The sequence below is a fragment of the Zonotrichia leucophrys genome, chromosome 1 (genome assembly GCF_028769735.1).
Source record: "Zonotrichia leucophrys gambelii isolate GWCS_2022_RI chromosome 1, RI_Zleu_2.0, whole genome shotgun sequence".
NCBI lineage: Eukaryota > Metazoa > Chordata > Aves > Passeriformes > Passerellidae > Zonotrichia > Zonotrichia leucophrys.
In genome coordinates this window covers 9,756,934-9,780,386 of record NC_088169.1, presented here as the reverse complement: position 1 = coordinate 9,780,386, position 23,453 = coordinate 9,756,934, and the positions used below count along the sequence as shown (strand labels likewise).

At 36.0% G+C, this 23,453-nt stretch overlaps 1 protein-coding gene across 1 annotated transcript in view; it reads right to left on the bottom strand.

Moving 5' to 3' along the window:
- Positions 1 to 23,453, bottom strand: part of CFAP47 (cilia and flagella associated protein 47) — a 259,907-nt gene that overhangs the window by 189,342 nt on the left and 47,112 nt on the right. The window contains exons 29-34 of the mRNA XM_064710667.1: positions 18,302 to 18,374; positions 14,891 to 15,140; positions 13,912 to 14,118; positions 13,129 to 13,222; positions 12,448 to 12,588; positions 9,766 to 9,961 (exon numbers count right to left, since the gene is read on the bottom strand). Coding sequence (XP_064566737.1) covers positions 9,766 to 9,961; positions 12,448 to 12,588; positions 13,129 to 13,222; positions 13,912 to 14,118; positions 14,891 to 15,140; positions 18,302 to 18,374 — 961 coding nt within the window. The remainder of the gene's footprint in view (positions 1 to 9,765; positions 9,962 to 12,447; positions 12,589 to 13,128; positions 13,223 to 13,911; positions 14,119 to 14,890; positions 15,141 to 18,301; positions 18,375 to 23,453) is intronic.

The window sequence follows — 23,453 nt, the reverse complement described above, 5'->3', positions numbered from 1 at the left end:
TTTCTTTGATATGTAAATGATACAACAGACCAAGGAAAAATACTACACATTTTAACTTCAGTAAAATTTTGATTACATTCTTTGTCACAGAAAAGCAATGAAAATGTATTCTAGGAAAAAGGTCCTATAAAGTGAAGCAAAAACTTCTACTGAAAAACAGTAACCCTAACTGCTATCAGCTTTCCACAACAAAAATCCTAGATTGTGTACTTTCCAATATTTTCATATGCAATTTTTAAAAATTGCACAAAATTACCTTACTCCCATCTGGAGATAATATAAAACAGATTAAAGAATCGGCTTTGGGAAGAAAAATTGTTTGCAAGTCTTCATGAGGAAAGGACTATAATTTCAGCTCTTGAACAACTGGAGTAATGATCTGAAACAAATGGGATGAAATCCAATAATGATGCTTCCAGCAGACTACAATTAATTAAGAATAATTCATTATGCAAGTTCTAGATGGAAAACTGGATAGAGAGAACTTCTGCAGAAAAGAATCTGGAGAAAAACAGTGAATCCAATACTGTGGCAGGAAAAGCAAATACTGTGCTAGCATGCCTTTACAGGAGAGCTGCATCTCAGGCACACAGACTGATCTTTTCACTTGTGTTTGTTCCCAGTAAAGTCTCACCTGGTACAGAAACCACCAATGGCACCAAACTTCAGGAGAAGGAGCAACTAAAAGGGTTTACAACAAAAAACCCTGAGCTGAGGGTTTGAAAGAATGGAAATGTTTTGCCAGCAAGGTGGAAAGAGAGAAACTGAAGGAGAAGGTAACAATCTGCAACTGTATGAAGTTAATAGAAAAGCAAAGATTCATTACAGATTTTAAAAGAGGAAGAATGGACTTAACCCAAAATTTGCCCTGCTAGAGTTCATGTTAGACAACAGGAAGCTCTTTCATATGGAAATGAGTGGGAAATTCTGGCAGATGTTTCCTTAAGTGGATTGTGGAATCTCCTTTTTCAGAGATTTTTATAACAGCAAATACCTGTTTAGTATACTAAAGGTATATTCAGATTAGTCTTTGTACATGAGAATAAAGCAGATTATTTCTGATCTCATTCTCCATTTATGGGACTTACTGTGGGTTCTTTTTAAGTTTCACTTTTTTTAACTGATCCATCACCTGGATAAGCAGAAATGTGATGTATTAGAATTATCTGGATAAGAATAAACAGTGTCACCCCTGTGACAATGCACAGTGTAAAAACTGGCTTTATATCAAGTATTAAAATACTTAAAGGATCTCATTTTTGTTGAATCTACTAAGTATCAAAACTATTTTATATAAAAAAGTAAGAAATACAATAAATCTTTAAATAAAGTACTGTATTTCTTGTGACGCTTGTTCTGCTGTTTTCACAAATAATAAAAAATTTAAATTCTTGCCATCACTTGAAAAATCTTTCTATCTAAAGAGGCACAAGAAATACCAATGATAAATCTTTTGTTACATAGCCACAAGCAAAATTTTCAAATTCTGAGTTACTGAAAAATAGAGGAAAAAATCCACAGAGCTAGGCTACTCTTATATAAAAATTTTCAAAGAAACCAAATAAATTCTCATTAAATTCTTGAAACTGATGGCCTTTTGTGATTAAAGGCATGAAATAGGGCTTGATAAGAAAGTAATAAATTAGACTACGTTACTAAGAGTACCAATGGAATGGTGCTATGACAGCAGTCTGTATAAGTAGGCAGGGATACCAAGAGTAGGAACTAGATGTTGTTAAATAGCTTAGTGGGATACACAAATTTGTCAGCAAAACAAGAACCTAGTCACACTATTAAGCAGCAAACCCAAAACAAAGTATTTTACACAGAATAGGGATTTTACATTTACTTACTGCTTCAGAATACTGTGATACTGCAAGTCTGCATAGGCTGAAAATACAATTAAATTCACAGAATGGAAATCTAGTACAGCATTACAGGAGTGTCACCTCCACCTGAAGGAGTCCTGAATTTCAAAGCAGGAAGTCTCAGAGCATGCATAAAGCATTTCTGTACATTTGCAGTGTTACTCATCTCTAAGCAACTTCTGTTGAAGGTAGAATACTGAGCTACATTGACCTTTAATATATCACAGTACATCCGTTCAATGTAAACTAGTGCAATAATAATGGTTCACATTATTATACAGCAAATTCTTCCTCTGGAATCTGAAAATCTCCGGAGGTGGAACTCATCTATAGCTATAATAATACCAATAGACCTGTTTCAGTAGCTTAAACCTGGCACTGAATAATACAAACATTTACAGAAGAAATATGCAGCAATAACCTTTTCTGTACATGCTAAGATTAGAACCAGAACAAGTTTTGAAATTATAGTACTGAAGTACACAATCCAGAGCATAAGAAAGATAAAATGAAATATGCCTTTGAATAATTCTTGAAAAGGGTATTATTTATTACTTAAAATTAATGATTAAGAGAATGATAACTTTTCTGCCTTCAGAACATATAGTATGTGTAGCTACATTTATCTTAACATGGCAAACAAGTTAATTTTATCTTATTAGAGATGAAAGAAAAATTACAATTCCTACTTCAGGCAGGATGCAGGATACAACTATTGCTCATCAAAACTGATAATTATTCATCTAAGAATGTTTGAAATATCACTGACAGATCAAATTAATACCCCTGTCAATTCACAATTCTAAGTAGAAAAGTTCAAAGAAGCACCACATGGGGCAATAACAGAAAAACAGAGACACTGGGGATATGTCTCATTTATTCCCATCTGTTGCAGAACACTTTCACCCTGAGGCATGCACATTCATCTTTCTGCTCCTAAAAATAATTTCCTATAGTCTTTCTATGCAGTTTTGGTTTATTTTCACTGATTCTTATCCTAAACAATATCTTCAACTGACGAATTTCTGAGGGTTTTATGTATCATGTAAGAGCAGCATTATTTTTATCAGTCTCCATTTCTTTGGCCTTCAACAGAAATCTTCCCCCACCAGGGTAAGGAAGCCCCACCAAGGACCCCCCAGGACCCTGAACATCCCAACAGCTGCACCACTGCTGGAATCAGGGCTGGTGACTCATTCATTCTTTTTTTTTCTCTCTTTTTATCTCACCTCTTTATCCAAAACCCACTGCCACATCCTTACAGAGTAGATCAGGGAATAACAAATCCACTTCCACAACAGTTGTGTGATTTATACTAAAACTTTATGAGTTTTTGCAGACCCTGACTTCTTTCATTCCTTTCAATCATGAGTATTTCTGAATCTTGGGTGCTCTTTTCTCCTTAAGGGTTGCACCTCACACCATGGCATTTCACTTAGACATCATTTAGATTTAAAATGCTACAAATCACAGCAATTCTTTACAGCTTTTCTGGCTTCCAGACTGGCTTCACAATGATTACTATAATATCTGTGTTTTGTCATTTAGAAAAACAAAAGTTAAATATTGCTCTCAATGAAATTTATTATTTGATACTTAAAATGAATTAAAAGAATCTTTCTCAAACTTCACAGGCTGAAATATGTTTCCTCCTCAAAAAATATCTGATGTTGTATTACTAAATCCTCAGTTACACCACACTCAATATATATATTTCCCGTGCATTGCAGAAGTGGCATTAGTTATACAAATAATCAAATGCATATTTATTCCAATTAACATACAACAAAGTTCCCTGTTTGGCTAAAAGCAGAATTGCTGTTTAGGCATCTCACAGTGTATTGCAAGTAAGTAAAATTTCTTTTTCAGCATTTGCCTGATTATTTCTCATTAGAAAGTGATGGTTTTGAGGACCAGCATATATTTATATATATATATGCATTTTTTCATATAAGCATACATGTCTACAAACACACATAGGTATGTACATGTATGCATATATGTACACAAAACAAGTACAAAATATACATAGGCCTAAGAGTTTAGGCTTTACTTTCTTTTTTTAAGATCTTTTTGACAGGTTTTGAAATATGAACCCTTTGACTGTTTTCAATATACAATTCCAAGGATTTCCCTTCTTCGTACTTTTATTTACCTGAAGCTGCATAATGCCAGACAGTATAAATAGTTCAAAATAATTTTATACCTCACAAAAATCTAAAAAGTTAAATGAAACATGAAGTTCTGCTTACTTCTCAATGGCATGTGGACTTCAAACTCAGAAAATAGTTATTTTTCTCTTTTTTGTTAAATAAAAATCTGATATTATCTTGTGGGTTTTTCAGGTATAGGAAACAAACATGGACTGCTCAAATCAACAAAAAAAGCCAAGCAGGACTGAAAAGCCTATTTATTGAATTCCCCATTTACATCTTATCTTTCATTCTTATGTTCTGCTGTGCAGATCAAGAAATATAATGCTGGAAAATGGTTTAAAACTTTGCAATTTATATTTCAGGAAACATTTTCCAGGATTTATCACTCAAGAACAATGCCCTCTTTTTTTCTTTAAGTCAGACTTTTTATAATCATGATAGCAGTTTATTAGATAGTCTTTTCTTCTTCTTTAATTCAGCCTTTTATTAAGTGTGTAAAAAGCAAGAGTCAATATTTTGGAACATACTGTTTTGCAGTGATTCTAAATGAAAAAAAAAAATTACATTAAATTAAACAAGATTCTTCCTTTCCACCCTGCTAAGGGTGGAAGCATTCTTTAACTCTAGTTTCTCATTTTTCTCTGAGAACTATTAAATTGAGAAGCAAAAAATCAATGGACTTCCTAAAAATCCTTCCTAAAACTGGGGAAAGAAAGGAGGACAGAGGACAAAGGACAAAGAAAAAGTCATTAAAACTTAAGAAAGAAAAAAAAATATAGTACTGAATTCCTATGTCAGAAACAACCCTAAATAAAAGTTCTACAAAATCAGTTTTAAAACAAGAATTCTACTTAACTCTCGTAGAATTTTCTGAAGATCTGTAATCACACACTAAAATATTTCCTCCCCTAACATTTTAACTCAGATGCGTTCAATATATTGAATTGATATCAAAATTAGAAAATATAAAAATTTAAACCACAAAACTCACAAGCTCATGAACAGTGAAGTGAATAAAATGCATAAAACCCAAAATTTTCCTAATTGGAAGTAAGAATCTTACAAATTGCCACCTATGCCTAAGATTGCCAGACTCATCTATGTTGGCAATGGATTAGAATTTCTCTTCCCTCTTTAGCAGATTTTCCCAGTTAAGTGAAGATGTATCTGCTCTGGGGACAGCTCATTAATCTCAGACATCGATTTACTCTTCAGGTATTGCTGATATTTACTGGTTGTCATCTTCTCTAACAATTTTATATTAAATATAGAATTATCTATTCTATTCAAAATCTTCCTGGAACACACTGAAGAAAATTCCCTATTTCTAAAAACATAATTTATCTTTTTTACCTCGATAAAAATCATAATTAATAAGGAAGAGACATAGAGCTCCTCAGGAGACAATTTAATTCACCAATCTGCAAGATTTTCTACCATTTAGGGACTACAGGATTTGAATTACAATATCCTTTACTCTAACAACTCTTCAAGGGTTTTTCCTGACTGTTACTTTTCATGTTATTAGCAGTTAGTCTTTCAGAGAAAAATGTTGAAAAGAAACATGAAGATAAGGAACACCAGAAGGTAAACTGAAAAATTATTACACTCAAATAATTAAAGGAATTAATTATTCTTCTGTTATCATTATTATTGTTCATATGATGCCTTAAGTGGGTACTGTATCTTATATTTCATGCCTAATTATAGTCTCAGCATAACAGGCATAGCTGCATTTCACAGTTTTATGGCATTTCGACTCAAGTTTCAGCCTTGTTTTCCAGTTTGTGGTCAATAAGAGGTGGTACAATGCCTGCCCTTCCAAAACACATGCCAAGATGCTTTTAAAACATCTATTTTTCAGTAGCAGTAAGGAGAGAAGATGTGGAGACACTAATCTCCTCACTAATGTTCTCTCTAAGCTATTAAGATCTTAATTCTTGCAAGAGGAGAGTTGTGATGAATGGCATAGTTATCTCCAGCTTCAGAAGAGTGTAATAAAGATGAGTATTTGAAACCTCTCTGCACTGCAGTAGCTTGGGCTTTTCTCACTGTCACATTTCACTTTAAGGAGCTTAGGTATCAAAGGAAAGACTGAGAAATGTGTCCTGGAAATATCTTCATTTATTTCATGGAAATTGATCACCCAACAGACTGTTTTGAGCTGAATACAGCAGCTCAATACATTTTGCTAGTCAGGGATAGGTATTCAAAGCAGAGTTTTGGATGGTAATATTCAGAAACATAAATGTTAAGAAAAAAGTGCTCTCTGATCTGCACTGTATTAAGATTTGGGGGAAAAAACACCAAAACCCCAACTAATCCTTCTCTTAAAATTAGCAAATAAGAACAACCAAAATTCAAAACAGGATATTTGAGACTTTCAGCTGAGATACAGTTAATATACTCTGACATTTTTCCTTATGACACCTAATTTCCTCTGGAAAAGCCTGCTTAAACGCTTAGTTTAAAGCTAACATAAATTAAAATGTCAAAATATCTGAGTATAAATTTAAAGACTGATCTTAACATCATAAAACTTAAAGGATCAAAAGTATATCAGATTATTAAATCTGCCAAAGTATATAAACTCTTCCCCAGTGCATGATCTTAAGAAAGAAATTCAGACTAATGACCCCTGGGGGACATTACTGATCACCAGACTGTGCCACTGACCACAACCCTTTGAGCCTGGCAGTTCAGCCTCATTTCAGTCCACCTCACAGGGCTCTTAACTGGCCTGTTTTTCACCAGTTTGGTTTTGAGGATGTCGCAGGAGGCTGTTGAAAGCCTTGCCCAAGCTGAGATGAACAACATCCATGCTCTCCTCCATCCACTGAGCTGGCCATGTCATCATGGAAGGCAATCAGGTTCATCCAGCATGATTTTCCCTTTGGAAATTCATGGCAGCTACTCACAAAAATGTTCCTCTACTCTGCATGCATGGTAATGCTTGCACAGATTATTTAATCCATCAGCATCCCAAGAGACGAGCTGAGGGTGACTGGCTTTGAAGCTTCCTGGATTCTCTTTCCATGTGGGAATGACATCTCTCCCAAACCTCCCCCCCCCGATTGTCCTGACCTTTCCAAGGCTGTTGAATGTGACCCTATAATGACATTGGCCCCTCAGCACTTGGTAAATCCCACTGGGTCCCCTGGGCTTGTGTTTGTCCAGGGGCTCCCAGTCTGATCCTGCTCCACCAAGGCTAAATCTTCCTTGTTCCAGACTTTTCCATCCATCTCAAGGGCCTGGGATTGCTCAGTGCTCAATCTTAAACAGCAGAGACCAAGGTAAAAGAGAAGGCATTGAGTCCCTCAAGTCTTTTTTGTGCTCTTTGCCTTCAGATTCTTTACCTCATTTGGAAGAAAGAACAGCACAGCAGCAGAAACCTAGTCATTCTGAAGCAGCAAAAGCAAAACAAACTGGAGGAAAGTGAAGGTTAAACAGAGAATTCAAAGATATTTTGAGGCACGTCATCTCTGGAACAAAACACTATCAGATTGCACAACTAGATGCTTTCATAATGCAAAGGCAAAACAGTAAGAGTATGAATTTCATGATTTTTCAGAATCTTCTCTCTTTATTTTGGATTATTAGAGCTTTCCCAATGATCATTTAGGCCATTTGGGGAGAGAAATGGAAACAGAAGCAAAATAAAAGGGCATGCTTATGTGCATACATCAAGTTATTTTTGTGTGCTCTACAGAAAAGAGAATACAGAACTCATTAATCAAAAAACCTATAAAGAAATTGATATAACAAGGCAGTATATGTAACTTCCATATGCAGGAAGTATATGGGAAGTTTATATATATATATAAAATCTGCCTTTTCATTCCAATCTTGCACCTTTCTGAAAGCAGAAAAGTGTAATTAAGTGAAATTGTAGGTGGGAACTGTAATGCAGATAAATGTCTCCTGGCAGTAACCACAGAATTCATCCTCACCTGTGACCCAGAGTCAAAGCTACAGTCAGATTTGCACTAATTAATATATCAACCTAATGAGTTATCTGTACTGACAGCATGATTTAGCAGAAGTTATTATTATTTTCTGAGAACACCAATATTGTAATTAAAGTGTTCTTCTTTGGTGCCAATTTTGGGGAGCCTTTAGAACTAAATAATTGTAAAAAAACCCTCTACTTTACAATTGCTGATAATTATATGATGGCTTATTAAAAACAGGTCCCTCATTTTTATATTATAATTCATTACCTACTCTTAGGCAACTAAAGTAACACTTTCAATAATTGGCTCCTCCAATGCATCCTTAGTACATATTCCACTTGGACATCTGCAGCTTTTTTATCTGGTAATATCCACTAGATCTGCATTTTAGAATTCACTCCCTAGAGACTAAAGCTCAATTAAAAGTTTAATCTTAAATAACATGTATTTTGGCACTCAGATTCTCTCCCACAGACCAGAACCAGGCCAGCCACACCTCAACACCCAGGTATTACTGGAGCCTTGCAATCAAGAGAATTTATCCATGCAGCATTTATAGTGAGGCACAAGCCTGGCCAGGCACAGCCATTCTCTCTGCAAGTTGTTATCTACACACAGAGGCTCAGAAAAGCCCAGCAGAGCAGTGCTGGCAGCTGTAAGAAAGCCCCACTAAAGCAGGCACAGATAATAAAAAATAATATATTGCAAATACACCCAGGGCATGTTATTTAGCTGGGGAGCTCCCTGAGTTAATCATAAGACCAGGCTCAGACAATAAAAAAGAGCCAGTTTCTGTTGGATGCAGCAGGTATAGACTAACATTTCAATCTTACCAGCAGAATTACTCAACATCTTTAAGAATAGCCATTACAATTTGCTTCTATACAGTAAAATGAGAAAAGCAAAGGGATAATCAAAGCATATGCAAAATAAAGATTCTGCCCAAATGAGGCTAATGGAAGATGACATCCAAATAGATTATCCATAATTGCAAGAGGTCAGAAATTTCTTGAGGCATAAAATGACACTAGAAAATTTTTTCCACATGTGGCTTAGGAGCCATTCTGGAAGTCATCCCTGCTTATCATCAGACTGGCCTTTCTTATTGTTCACCACACACCCAAAATTACTGCTGAAAAAGGAAATTAAGTCAGGGTCAAAAAGCAAAAGTAAAAATTTATGAAAGAAAATAGAAATAATAATTACAGTGGTTGAACAGTTTTATGAGATTTGAAAACCAGATCTGCCTAGATCAGTTTTAAATGGAAAGGGTAATTTTATCTAGGCTTACTCAAGCAACCATGAGAGTCAACCTGCTCTTGCAAGCAGGACAGGATTTGTAATCTGGAACCTTGGTCTCTACTGCTTTCCCAAATGTCATTGAATAACGGACATAAAAAATATTCTAGAAACCCTGAAAATCTAGCTCTCAAACTGTAAGCACACATAGTAACAACTGTGTCTGACTATAAACAGGAATATGAAGACAAAACAATTACTGCTAGCACTTCCTGACAACATTAATGGAAAGAAGAAAGTGAGAAGGCTTACATCATCCTTTATGCCTAGTTAAAAACTGTAAGACACATCATATCATGAACAGTGCTAATCAAAGGGCACTGATCTTGAAACACTGAAACACAAGGAAAGGAAATACACATGGGTAGGCAATAACATATCAAAAAATACTTTCAGCGGCAAGTTGTCACAATATCTCTATCATTAACAATTGCAAAAATCTACAAAAAGAGTATTAGAAGAAAGAGTGCACTGAAAGAGTTATCTCACCTCTTTCATTGTCTTTCCACACAATTTTTCGATTTTTCTCATAATTTTTATTCAACCAGATGAGGATGGTTCGCTCATATCGAGAATATATATTACTGCATAAAGGTTCTGATTTTATTCCTGGCATGTTCTGCAAGCATTCCAAGCTCGAGGGGTCAGGAACAATACGGGAAGAAACACGTGGAAGAACAAACACCTGAAATGAAAAAAAATGTTTTCAAGTGTGAACTGTAAAAAGAATTTCAAGCTGACAGATAAAGAAAAAAACAACACTTCAAACTCAAAAGGTTTTCTAATTTAGGGAAGATTTAGGAGATTGTACATTAGCACCCACATAACCACTACACAGGATGGTGAAAGATCTCAAGGGCAAGACAAACAAGAAGCTGCTGAGATCACTTGGTTTGTTCAGCTTGGAGAAGGCTGAAGAGTGGCCTCACCACAATCTACAAATTCCTCAAGGAGGAGGACAGGAGATGAAGGTGCTTATCTTCTCTCTCTGATGATCAGCAATATGGACATAAGGAAATTGAATGAAGCTGCAACAGGGCAAGTTTAGATCTTAGGAAAATGTTCTGCACTCAGTTGGTGGTTGGTCACTGGACCTGGGAAGTGGTCATGGCACCAACTCAGTCAGAGTTCAGGGAGCATCTGGAGAATGCTCTTAGTCATATGGTTTAGCTTAGGTAGTCCTGTGAGGAGCTGGGAGTTGGAATCAATGCTCCTTATGGGTCTCTTCCAATTTGAGATATTCTCTGAGTCTAAATAATTTTTGTTTTCAACTTTTCTCCAACTCATCAAGTTTTGATGAACCCTGTGAAATTATCCTGTATTCCATGGATAACTCTGCAGGTTCTACCCAAAGTTCTAAGTGCTGAACTACTTACACTGATGTCCAGCACAATCTATAGAAACATTCAGATTGCATCTTTCATGATCCAGTTGCTTATTTAAGTCCATACTACACTGATTGTTTCTCCTGAAAAATTCTCATTAAAGGTCTAAAATAAAATTCAGGGCAGAACTGATTTCCTGGGCTGCAGGTGCACATGGGGAGCTCATGTCCAGCCTCTCATTCACCAGCACCTCCAAGTCCTTTTTGGCAGAACTGCTCATGATCTGTTCATCCTCCGTCCTGGATTGATACTGGAGATTTCCTCAACATGACTAATATAAAATCTGATTGAATAAAGGCATTTCAAGCTACCTTTTTTTCAGGATTTCAACTCATCAGGAAAAAAAATCAAAATCCAAACAACAAAACACACATATACTATTAATTTTGGTGGGGTTTTGCTCTGTGCTAGTCTGTCATGTACCTATGAATACTACAGCAAATTGAAAGAACAGCAAAGTGACTTGCTTTCTGGTAACTATGATTGCGTTTTTCTAAACCCATGTTCCCATGAGTCCTTAAGTCATCTGTCTCAGCCCAAGTACACATGCTGTTTCATCTCTATTTTTTATTGTGCTTTCCCAATCATTAATCACATAGTCAGAGAATAGTTGAGGTTGGAAGGTGGCTCCAGAGATTGCCTGGTCCAAACTTCCTGCTCCAAGAACAATCAGAGTGCTTTTCCAGGACTGCATCCCACTGGGCTTTGGATATTTCCAAGGACAGTAACTCCACAAACCCCTCAGGGTATCCATTCTAGTGTGTAACTCTAACAGGAAAAAAGCTTTTTTGACTTCAAAGGCATTTCCTGCACCTCAGCTCATGCCTGGTGCCTCTTACCCTGTCACGAGGCACAACTGAGGAGTCTGGCACTGTCCTCCTTACAACCAAGCTCCCCTCAGATGAAACTCATTTTAGATACTCCCCTCCACCCAAGCCCTCTCTTCTGGCTGAACAGTCTCAGCTCCTTCAGTCTCTCCCTAAAGGACAGATGCTCCAGTCTCTTAAATCATCTGTGGATCCTTCACTGAAGTCACACCCCAGTACATCCATGTCTGACTTTTACTGGGAAGACCAAATATTAGCTGTATTTTTAATATCTTTTCCATCCCTTGGAATAGAAATAAATAAATTTTTCTCTTAGACACATAAATGCACTCATGAAGAGCACATAAGCTTTACTTTGGAAAACATGGCATCCAAGATTTTTCTTTCTCACCAATAAAAAAAAATTGAACAAAATCTGAGAAGTCTATACTGACCAAGATGATCATATTTTAAAATGAATAGTTATTATAAAAAATGCTTAGCTGTTTAAGAATTCCATTTGAATATAAGGTAATGATTGCTACAGTTACACATATAGGCAATTATGTCCAGTGAAAAAGGGTTCTAAGCAAGGTAACACAAAAGCATGAAAGAGTTTTCTTTACTTGCACTAATATTTCTATAATATTTAATTCTACAAAATGCAGACTGTTATAATATAATATTTCCTAGTTGGAACATATTAACACACTTATAAGGTTTTAAAGACAATTAAAATATTCTCACTCTCTCTTTTTTCTTTCTCTGAAAGAGAGAAACAAAATACTTACAAGCATTTAGTTTTAAAGATGTGTTTGCAAAAAAAAAATAAACCTCCAGTATACCACAGGATATAAAACAAATATCATTTATTTTATAATAAATATAAATAAATTTTCAATTTATTTATATTTATTTCAAAATAAAGCTTTTAGCCATCAGTTCCCCAGAATCTGGTAGCAAATACATCTGCAATTTACCTTGTACATCTGCAGCAGCACATCTGTCCAAGCTCGTTTGCTCATTGTCTCAAAGGTTCTGCTCTCCAGAACAAAAATACGCCTGCCACTTAACTTGCCTGGGCTTCTCATGGTTCCCCTCTTCGCCTCAGGTACAAAACACTTCAGATACAAGATGGGAATATTTTTTCAATATTCATTTCATCAGTTTGGACAGGAAATTCACAAGAGGACAATAATTAATCCGTGACATAAATAGGTGATAACATCTACTATAGTGCAATAGTGACCAACATTTACAAACATCTGCAGTTTGCTGCTGTCTCAGGAATAAGCACCATAAAAAGGAATCAACAGGAGTGAAAACAGCAATCAGAAAACAGGGAAAACACACAAAATACTTAAAGATGGTAAAATCTGTATGATAATCAGATCTCTACTTTAAAACATATTTGTTGGACATAAATATCAGATATTGACAGTATCAGAAGAAATTGGAAAAAAACAGGGAGACCAATGCAAATTTTGGAGTCAGCTTAAATTCCTACTTACTCTCACACATGTGCTTAGAGTTATGCAATCCAAAACAGTCACCACAGTAAGAACACTCATGGACCACCAAGAATTTCCACTAGAATCCAAAGGACTGAAACTGAGCACATGGGCTTTGTTAAAAGAAGAAAAAACACCAAACCTACCTACCCTCACTCCAGTATTCACTTCAGTCCATAACTCATAATCTTCTGGTGAAAGCAGAAATTCTGGCATAATATGAGGAAGATATGCTCCTTTCCTTCTGAAATCACAAAGCAGGAGAAGTTAATAGGAAACAGAATTAAGAAAAATCAAATTTTTTCAAGTTATTTTATCTTTGTGTAATCTCCTCAATCTGAATAGCCTCTGGAGTAGTGATCCAGCTCCTTTAAATGCTTAGATAATCTTCATGGATAGAAACTCATGTTCAATTCCTATGGCTACAATTACACACTTAAAGAACATACAGCTCTGGATAGATTGGCTTCTTTTTGAGCATTGCTCCTCCAGGAAGGATTTAATATAACATGAAACATCAAAACAAATACTATCCATTTCCACATGAAAGCCAAAGGAGTCATCAGGTTCCACCAAGAGCATCAGTGGAATGGTGAAATTATGAATGAAAAACTTGATCTGACTGTCCACTGAGCCTGACTAAGAAGAAAGGCTGCAAGTCATCTTTTGCAATTAAGGCAGCAGAGTTCCTGTGGAATTCCTGCGCTGGATATAACCCTACCAGAGGACATTTTGATTACTGCAAACTGCACAGATAACCTTGGTAAAAATAAATGAAAGGTTATAACACATACATCTTATCTTACAAAAATGATAAAGGAAACCCTAAATTCACTGTATACCATCCAGTTAGAACTAGGCTTGAGGAAGGCTAATTTTAAAAATTTGAAGGAAAAGAGACACACAGAAATATTTAATCATAATTGAACTTACTTAAGGAAGGAAAGCAATTCAGTGTGCTGCCAGTGGAGTTGGAGCATTCTTTCTACTGGATCAGTGGACAATGACTGGCTTGCTGCAATGCCTGGTATTGATTGTCCATTCAGATGCACTAACATTTCATAAAAACCCTTATCTTTGTCAACCCTTCGTTTAAAATTCTTTTCTTGTGCAACAGTTAGCTGGACTATACACACATCACTAGGAGAGAAAATGTTTTGATATTATATTGATATAATTTGATATTATTCTTCTATATGCACAAAATGAGCTACAATTACATGTATCACAAGGCTAATTTAAGGAACCATGAATTAAAAACAGCAGCAAGGAGGGTTGAAAAGTACAGCATTTTTTCATCTTTACAGAACTTTCATAATAAAGTAAGGATTTTGAACTGCATGGAATATTTATACCTTCATAAATAAATGCTTTCTGCCAAATATAATTTGGATTTTTATCATGTTTATAAATGTCTATGTGAGTCTTTCCCAGCAAAGTAGCTTCTTCACTATTTAGCACCAAGATAGATAAAATCAAATCAGTGAGGCCATCACAACTGATGTTATTTCCAGAGTGCTTGCAAGACTCAATTATAAAATATTATTTCTCATTTGTTTCTTGATCTTTAGATTATGTGGGGGGAAAAGACATTTTAAAGAACCTGCTTATGCCACCAAAAAAGGGACAAAGGCTAGAACTGTTTCAGTCTCAGAGGAGAATCAGTTCCAGTTAGGAAGATGACATACAGTTTGAACTGCATATTTAACACACACTGCATTATGATACACAGTATCTTAGAAAGTAAAAACTAACGCCTGGATGATATTTTCATATAAGCACCATATAGAAGCTACAATTTTGATAGAAAACTGTGCATTGGAGTGTGTTTCTATTCCTTAGATCATACCCAAACCCCATGAGTAGATCTGTTATCCTGTTATGAGACAGACAGGAGTTAGGCATCAATTACCTTCTCAGTGAATAAGGTATGGAAATGGGATTCTGTCCCTTAGACCAGCCAAAGAGTGTGAACCAACTCTGGACAGCATTTAGTGTCTTTTGAAAGAACATGTAGTCCTCCTCATCTTCATCAGGAAAAAATGATAATTCACACTTATCTCCTTTCTCATCAGTTCCACTGTCAGTTTTACTCTCTTCACTTCCTTCTTCATTCTCTTCACTTTCATATTCATCACTCTCACCTTCATCAGTGGTAGTCTCTGAAGGATACACACAAAATAAAACATCCAGGAAGATTTCCTATTTCCCCTATTTTGTCTAGTACAAAAATATTCAACACAGAATTGTTAACAAAGAACAAAAACTGCCAGACAACAAATGATCAATTTACTTTAGAAAAAAACAATTTAAATTACATTTACACATCTTAGGAATAAAGAAAGTGATATATTGGAATTTAATTTCACTTTCATAAAAAGCATTACCCAACCAACAAAAAAAAAAAATTCAAGCATGGCTTACAAAACTATAGCCAGAATCTTAAAAGGAACAGTCTCACACACAGTTCCAACAGACCCAGCTTTGCCTGTCAGTCACTGCAAGTTCACTTTAACAGTTATTGTACAGGTATAACTCCCGCTACATCTATAAGCCTTTGGACTTTTCTCCCTTCTGCTAGGTTTTCTCACTCCTAAATTCTGATCTGTTCATAACTAATATATTTTAAAAACTATTAGTTGTTCACATCAACAACAATGTCATTGCACAAAAAGGTAACTAAGAAAACAAACAATAGTTTTCCTTACAGCACAACTAACTTAGGTCAATCTCCATCCTTGAAGGTGTATTGTAATACCACTGCTGCAGTTTCACTAAATTATGCAAAAATAAAATTAATTTATACCCTTGTGAATTAAAAAAAAATATTACTGGGATTTAAGAACAAAAACCAATACAATGTGAAGAGTCTAATTCTTTATAAGATCATTGACTTTATGTGCTGTACTATACCTGATTGAGAATCTTCACAGCTGGAGCCACTATTTGCACCTAAGGAACTTGTGGAATGGGTATGTGAAGGTGATGCTGGTGTAAAGCATGGCTGTAGAACAACTTCTCCAGTGCTGAAATCTTTATTGTCTGTAAAAAAAGATTCAAGTTGCAGCTGAGAAAACACATTTTACTGTCTGTGCTCTAACACATTATAAATATCTACTTCTATATTTTTCTACTTCATGCTTCAATTAATCAAGTAACAGTTCTTATTTGACTCATAAAAATCTTACTTTGGTCATTTGACCGGGTCCAGAAAAAAATTCATGCATTTTTGGGGTTTTTTCCCCATTGACTGTGTATTTTACAGGCTGCATCTTCCTGCTTGCTGAAAAGTCCCTATCAGAACAATGCTAGTTCAAGAATTCTGTGTCATGACAAAATACTCTTAAGACTTGTTGTTCACAGCTGTGTAATGAGTCTCTCATCATTATCAAGCTCTTTCAGACTTGACAACACATATTTTACAAACAAAACTCAGAAGTAAACTTTATCAATCCATCAGTTCTGAAGTGACAGATGTTCTGATATTCTCATGTTGGCCTAAGATGGGATTAAAGGATCCTCTGTTGTCAGTTCAAAACAAGAGGCACCAAGTGAAGTTTCCAGAGAAGCAAACACACCACTAAGAGAAGCAAGAACTCTCTATGATTATCTTTTAACTTTTGATTGCTGGCACTGTTATTTTTACCATCTGTAGGAAGTAAAACAAAAGCACAGTGTCAGAGTGGAGGCAAAGCCTTCCGGGATACCTTTCAGACACTGTGTTGTATAGATAAGGTTTGGTCACCCATTAAACAGCATTCAACACCAACAGAGTCTATACAAAATCACATAAAAATACTCAAGGCATTTAGCAGTAATGGCTTGCTTCAAAACTAACACAAACTGATGTGTAAACAAACCAATAAGCAATCAGTGCAGGACAGAAATATCCCAATATTAATGGGAGATCATTTATTATAAAACCATCACTTCATTTTTGGCTTAATCCTTAATGGAAATCGACAAAGCATCTTTAAAAACAAGCTTGCAAAAATGGTATATTGGTCACAAAAAAATAAAGAAAATTATCAAAAAATTACACATTAATAATAAATAATATTTTTCCTCTTCCTACTGTCATTTAATTGTGCTATGATCCCTGAATGATGTGGTACTTATACCTATCTTCTTACATTTGGATGAAAAAACCAAAACATGACCTGTCTTCTTGCTAATCCCTTTCTCAATTTCCCAAGTATCAGTTCTCTTTTCTCTTGAATACTCTGAGTGACACACTTACTTTAAGTTGATGCAGTCTTAGAATTCAGACTTTGATGCTAAATCTGTCTCAGATCTAAGAACTTGCTTACCTAAAAAACTTCTCTATTTCATCAAAATACATCAGATCACATATACAGCTATTAAAAAAAAAAAAAAAAGTCATCATTTACCCCACACTGAACCTGCTTTAAGCAGGACTAGATGGCCCCAGGGATCCCTCCCAGCCTGGATTATACAATGACAGCCACACACAGAGATCACAGATCACTGAGGCAGCAGAGATGGCTCCAGCAGGGGGGACACAGGCAGAGATTTACAGACAGGGGCAGGCAGGGAGACATAATGCAGATAAAAATATTTCTGCTCCTGACCACAGGTTTTTATTAGACCCTAAAAGTTAGCTGTGCCTTTATCCCTTCAAGGACAGGAGTTATAAAACCCTGAAAACTATTCCCAACAGGCAAATAATGATCACATTTTAAAATAACATCATGTGGTTTCTCTTTTGCTTTCTTCAAAACATATGATCACTGTCTATCAATTCAAATTAACTTATTTTCTAATGTTTTGGCTGTTTTCCCTATTCATATTTTTAAAATTTCACAAACATTCTGTAAGATTTCAGTTTGTGCAATATTTTTCAGTAATTCTGATCTGATCAATTATATAAGTGGTCCTCCTTTTCAACAAGAAAACTGAAGCTATTAAAAAGTTTAATTGTGGTTTTCCCCTGCAATAAATGAGGGAAAATGCTGTCTTGATAATCATATTCTTGTTATCACCCTGAAAACACTGGTTTTCTAATACTAATGGACATCATATAATTTCAGAGGTAGAGTTTTGACTGCTTACTGCTTCTCCAGATAATTTTTTGATCAGAGGAGTGCAATGCCAAGAATGGGTATAAGGTGAGAAGACAATTGTCTGCTGTTCCAGCAACCTGAAATGAGAACCTGTTGAAAACAAAACAGAAGTTACCATTTTCTATTTGCCAATGGTAATCAAGATATTTTTCAGCACAAGAACAGAAGACAGAGTGAAGATCTCAGAACTCCTTCATTCTTCTCTAGTGGTTGAACAGATTACGCAGGTGGGACTGAACCCGCCAAAATGCTGAAGTTTGGTATAGTATTTCCACTTCCTAGTTTTACTATGAGCCTGAGTGTACCATCAGTCTGAAAGAGTCAGCAAAGATTTAATGAAATAAAATAACTCTGTATTTCTAAAATGAAAAATAAAAACTACTAAAATTACAACTGACATTAATAAGTCTCTTAAAGAAGCCTGCTAACTTGCTAAATAATTTGTCCTACAACTATTGACAAAGGAATTTTTCTTGAAAAGCAACTTCTGTTTTGATGCAGCATTTATTCTGCAAGACTTTACAGAAATGTCAAAATAAATATTTAAAAATAAATAGATTCAATTTAAAAACAATAAGATATTGACTGCAGTTGCTGGAATATAACAGAAATTGATGTCCATGCTCTGATGTTCACTGGAGTGTCTGCTCTACCTGCAGCAACTTTATTGATGTGCAGCAATCCACCTTTTAACCCTCTTTTTGTACTTCACCCCAGTCTCTCAGTGTGTAGTCAACAAGCAAATTATTGCCATCAATGCAATGCTGGGAGCCATCTGTATTTATGTTCTTAGCTCATTGCAAATGACAGGTAATTAAACTGAGCTTAGTCCTATGTTATTAAATAGCTGAGTTTGTAGTCCTTATTTATTTATTAAAAAACATTAATTTTAATTAATTGTTTTGACTAAACTGCCAAAAGTAAAAAGAAAAATGTGTTTTAATTATTCAAACAGCATGCTGATATCCATCTTGCTTTAATACATTGAGAATTATGCATATTGAAAATATACCTTGCACAGAAGAAATTAATATATTTTCTGTTTCCTTGAAACAACCAAAAATAAATTTATATTTATTGCAAATTTAGATTGATATTAAAAGATATGACAAGACCTCTCAGATTAATTTATACATAGTATGAGATAATTAGATTTTACTGGGGTTTTTTTGTGGAATAAGATAATCAAGGAAAAAATAAGTGCTTTAAAAGTATCAGAAGATAGCTTTGTTTCCTCCTTCATACTCCACTCTCCAAACACAATATTCTTGGACATCACTTTCAAGGCAACTTTAATAAACAGAGCAAGGTTCCAACAAAATCCATAGCCAACTTTCTTACAGGTAAATATTCCCATTGAGATTCCAATTTGATATCTTACAAACATTTAAGTAGATAATCCAGCTCTGCAATGCTTTGGTTTGCTCTTAGGAAATGTTAATCCTACTGGAACTTGGCTGAAGGTAAGGCAAGGACTCTGGCTACTTGCACTGTGCAGAATAATATTTCTTGCAGCAAACATCTTTCTTTCAGCTTTTATTCAGCAAATAATCTCAGCAGCAGAGCACCAGCAGGACAGATGGCTGTGAGAGTCACATCCACACCTACCTGTGTGCACAAAATGTACAACTGTACATGCTCAAAACAAGTGTCAGGGCTCGTTCGTTCTACCTTTACCAAGCCATTGAAAGACACACAGGATCAATAACTACAACACAGAAAGGTTTGCAGCTTCCAACTCACGACTTTACTGTGATAAATGGCAACTGTCAGTATTCTGCAGGCACTCAGGTGAACTTCAGACAACAGAGTGAGGGGCAGGAAGCTGTACAGAAATTAATGAGAGATAGCTCTCAATGCAGACATCTGAGTTACTTTCATGTAACTTATCAGACTCAGTCAACTTCCTGACTTCTCAGTTTGAGGTAAGCACCTCAGCTATTTCCATCCTAAATGCCTGTGGGAACTCAGCACATTCCTCTGGATTTGATTTCCAGAGTTGCCGAGAACCCCATTGAGGGGCTCGGAGACCCTGGCATGCTGCCCGGAACACCTGGTGGCTTGATTTTGATCCTTCCAAGGAATTGCCAGCTTGGCATGGGGATGTGAAAGCCACATAGGTTTAAATGGTGTAAAAACAAGGTGTTCACAGGGTGAAAATGTAGGTTTTAGGATTTTTTGGTATGGGGACAAAAAGGAGGAATAAGGGTGTGTCTAGTCCTTCTTCTTTCTTCTTCTTGTTCTCCATTTTCTGCTGTGATGTTGGCACTTGGGGATTGGTTTAGAGTAGAAGGCCACTGTTTAACATGGGTGATAGGTATTGGGAATTAAAAGTAAATATGTTATATGTAGTTTGTAGTATAAAAGCACAACACCGCCTCAGGGGCGGTCAGAGTGCCTGTGGCTGCCTTGCTGAGCAGATCTCAACTGGGTAAAAAGAAAATTTTGTAGATAAGAAATAATAAACAACCTGAAGACCGAAAAAGTGAAGAGTCCAGACTCATTTTTCAAAAGCACGGGCTGCCTCAGAACCATCCCACGCATCTCAGGGCAGAGACAGACAGCCGACCCAAGAAATGCCAAGCTGGGATTCAGGGAAATCTTTACTCGTACTCAGATTTGCACAGTAATGTAACACAGAAAAGTGTGCTTGGGAACTGCAGTACATCTGAACCACTCACACAAATTCCATGAGTGAAACTACTCAGAGCAAAGGAAGGAACTGCACAATGTACAATATAAAAACAGCCCCACAACAGAACACCTGTGTACAGATAAACCCCTCAGAGCTCATGGTGCTGCTGCACCGTTTCCTGGATGTGCCTTGGTGGCTGCTGTGGTAACACAGTAAGAGACACGAACACACCCAGCCAACAGCAAACAATGCACATATTGAGGAGAGGGAGATGGATCCTGCAAGTCAACAACTGATTCTGCAGCTGATATTGATCATAAGGATTAAACTTCCATGACTGTGGCTGCAGTGCGCAGGAGATGGTGGAGGTCAGGACTGAAGGATGTAGAAGGGACTGAAGAAGCTGTTGTGGGGGGTGTTCAGCTGTAAGAAGGCTCAAGGAGACCTTGTCTATGTGCAAGTATCAGATGGGAGGGAGTAAGGAAATGGAAACTCTTCTCAGTAATGCTTAGTGAGACCTCAAAAATACAGAGAGTACAAATTTAAATACAGGAAATTCTATCTCATCATAAGAGAAAAAAAAAACAAAAAAACCACTAAAACCATGAGAGTGGCTAAACACTGGAAAAGTCTGCCCAGAGAAGTTATGGAGTCTCATCCTTAAAGATACTAAAAAAATCAACTGGGCAATAGAGTTGATTCCTTGAAGAGGGGCTGAGATGATCTCTGGAAGTTCTTTCCAAACTTAGGCATTATGAGATAATAAACTTCAACTCACCTATTGGCCATCTGTCCACTTATCAGTAAGCACTGTATTATCCAGTAAGTACTTTATAACCCAGTATGTACTTTATTGCAGCATTTTCCCAGAAGTGCTATTTGAAACAAAATTCAAGAATGAGTCTGTACCTAAAATTTTCATCTGAGATTCAAATAACACCCCTCCATTCACAAGGACACATGGCAGAAAAGTGAAGGTGCTAGGAGCTAACTATTTATCATATGCCTTTGAGGAACTGAGTCAGAGGGCACCAGACAGAGAAGCATGCACACCAGCATACAAATACAGATGAGAGATTACAAAGACATGTGCATTCTGTACATGTAAAAGCATCTTCTACCACTGACCTTTACTTACAACATCATTAATGAAATAATGTTACAAAACTAGAAGTCTTGTACAACATATTTATTTTGTATTTGTAGCAGAGTTTAATGAAATATTAGAAAAGTCTATATTATTCTATTGGAATGAAAGGTATTTGTGCTGTTAGCAAATGTGAAGTCACTAAATACATTAAATTATTCAGTGTATTTGGTTTTATAATGTTTACTAATGCAAGTAAAAAATTTGTTATCTGCATGAACCATCATTGCCACTGCTACTCCAGTGTTTATTCCCTAATGCATATTTCCAAAGAACACAGAAAACAAGAATGGCCACTAAATATATTGTGTTTACCAACATCTGAAACCTGCTGAGCACCAGAAGCAAAGCTCCAACTGTGATGACAAAAAAATACCATTCAACCCTGTAAAACAAAGCTTATATAGAAGGGCTTTCACTTCTTCTAAATTAACTCTGGTTTTTTTTTTCATTAATTTGTTTGTTTTAATGTTTGTGGAAAGACAAAAGAACCCAAATCAAAATATATTTATCTATTTCAATCTGCTCTATGGAATTTCAGGTATTTCCTAAGTACAAACAAGTCATTTTTTTGTATCCAAGTACCCCAAATGTTCTAAATATGTAGGCATAGTTAAATAACCCTTCTTCAATAGTATTCATTAAGAGATGCAGAACATCACTAAATTTCTAATGAGAAAAAGATCCAAATCCATCAGCATCTAAAAAGTTCCTGTAGCAACCTCATTTGTGTAAACTAAGAAAAAATATTTAAGAAAAACTCACACTACCAGTTTAGGAAACAAAACAAATTGCTTGCAGAAGTGATTAGTGACGAAAGAAAACCTTACCTAAGAGAGTGGCATTTTACAGATCTTTAGGAATAAAGAACAATGTTCTTTATTCACAATGTTAGATGCTGGGAAGTTGCAATTTAAATATTAATAAAGACCTGCCCTCCTCCCTCCCCTCAAAAATCCTAGAACAAATACAGAGATGATGGAACTGGAAGAGGAAAAGATGACCCATGCCAGCTCTGCCATTATTCACAAATAAGCAGTTCCCCAACATTGAAGGATCCTTATCCTTTGTAGCAGGAGCTCAGGCTTCCCCAGCAACCAATATAATACAACAGTGAATAGTGGCTGACACATAATTTCATGCTATATGTGACACTTATAGCTGGGAAAGCAGTCACATTTTTTCCTAGTAGCAGCAGTGACGTTAACACTTAATTCCTGAATAAGAGATGCTTCAGCTGTCAGGGACCATCACAATGGCAGAAAGGCACAAGCACAGAAAAGAACAGAGTGATTAATGGGCTTGGACCATCCTGGTTTTCAAAAGCACTCCCAACTATCTGAAGTAAAATGCCAACATATTCCTAGGTCAGATGAATGCTGCAGAGCAGCATGCAAATATCAAGAACTCCAGTGTTTCCTAGCTCCCTGCTTTCTCATGAAATGTGAATGATATTGAAAGAAATTGACAGCTCCTGCTCTCCCAGGCATGCCAACAGAATCCATGGATTTGACATTTGCCAGCAGAGCCTATTAAAGAGCTGGATGCTTTGGGCATGCTTCCCAAAAGCAAAGGGAATGTTTTCCCCTGTGAGACACTGAGATCTGAT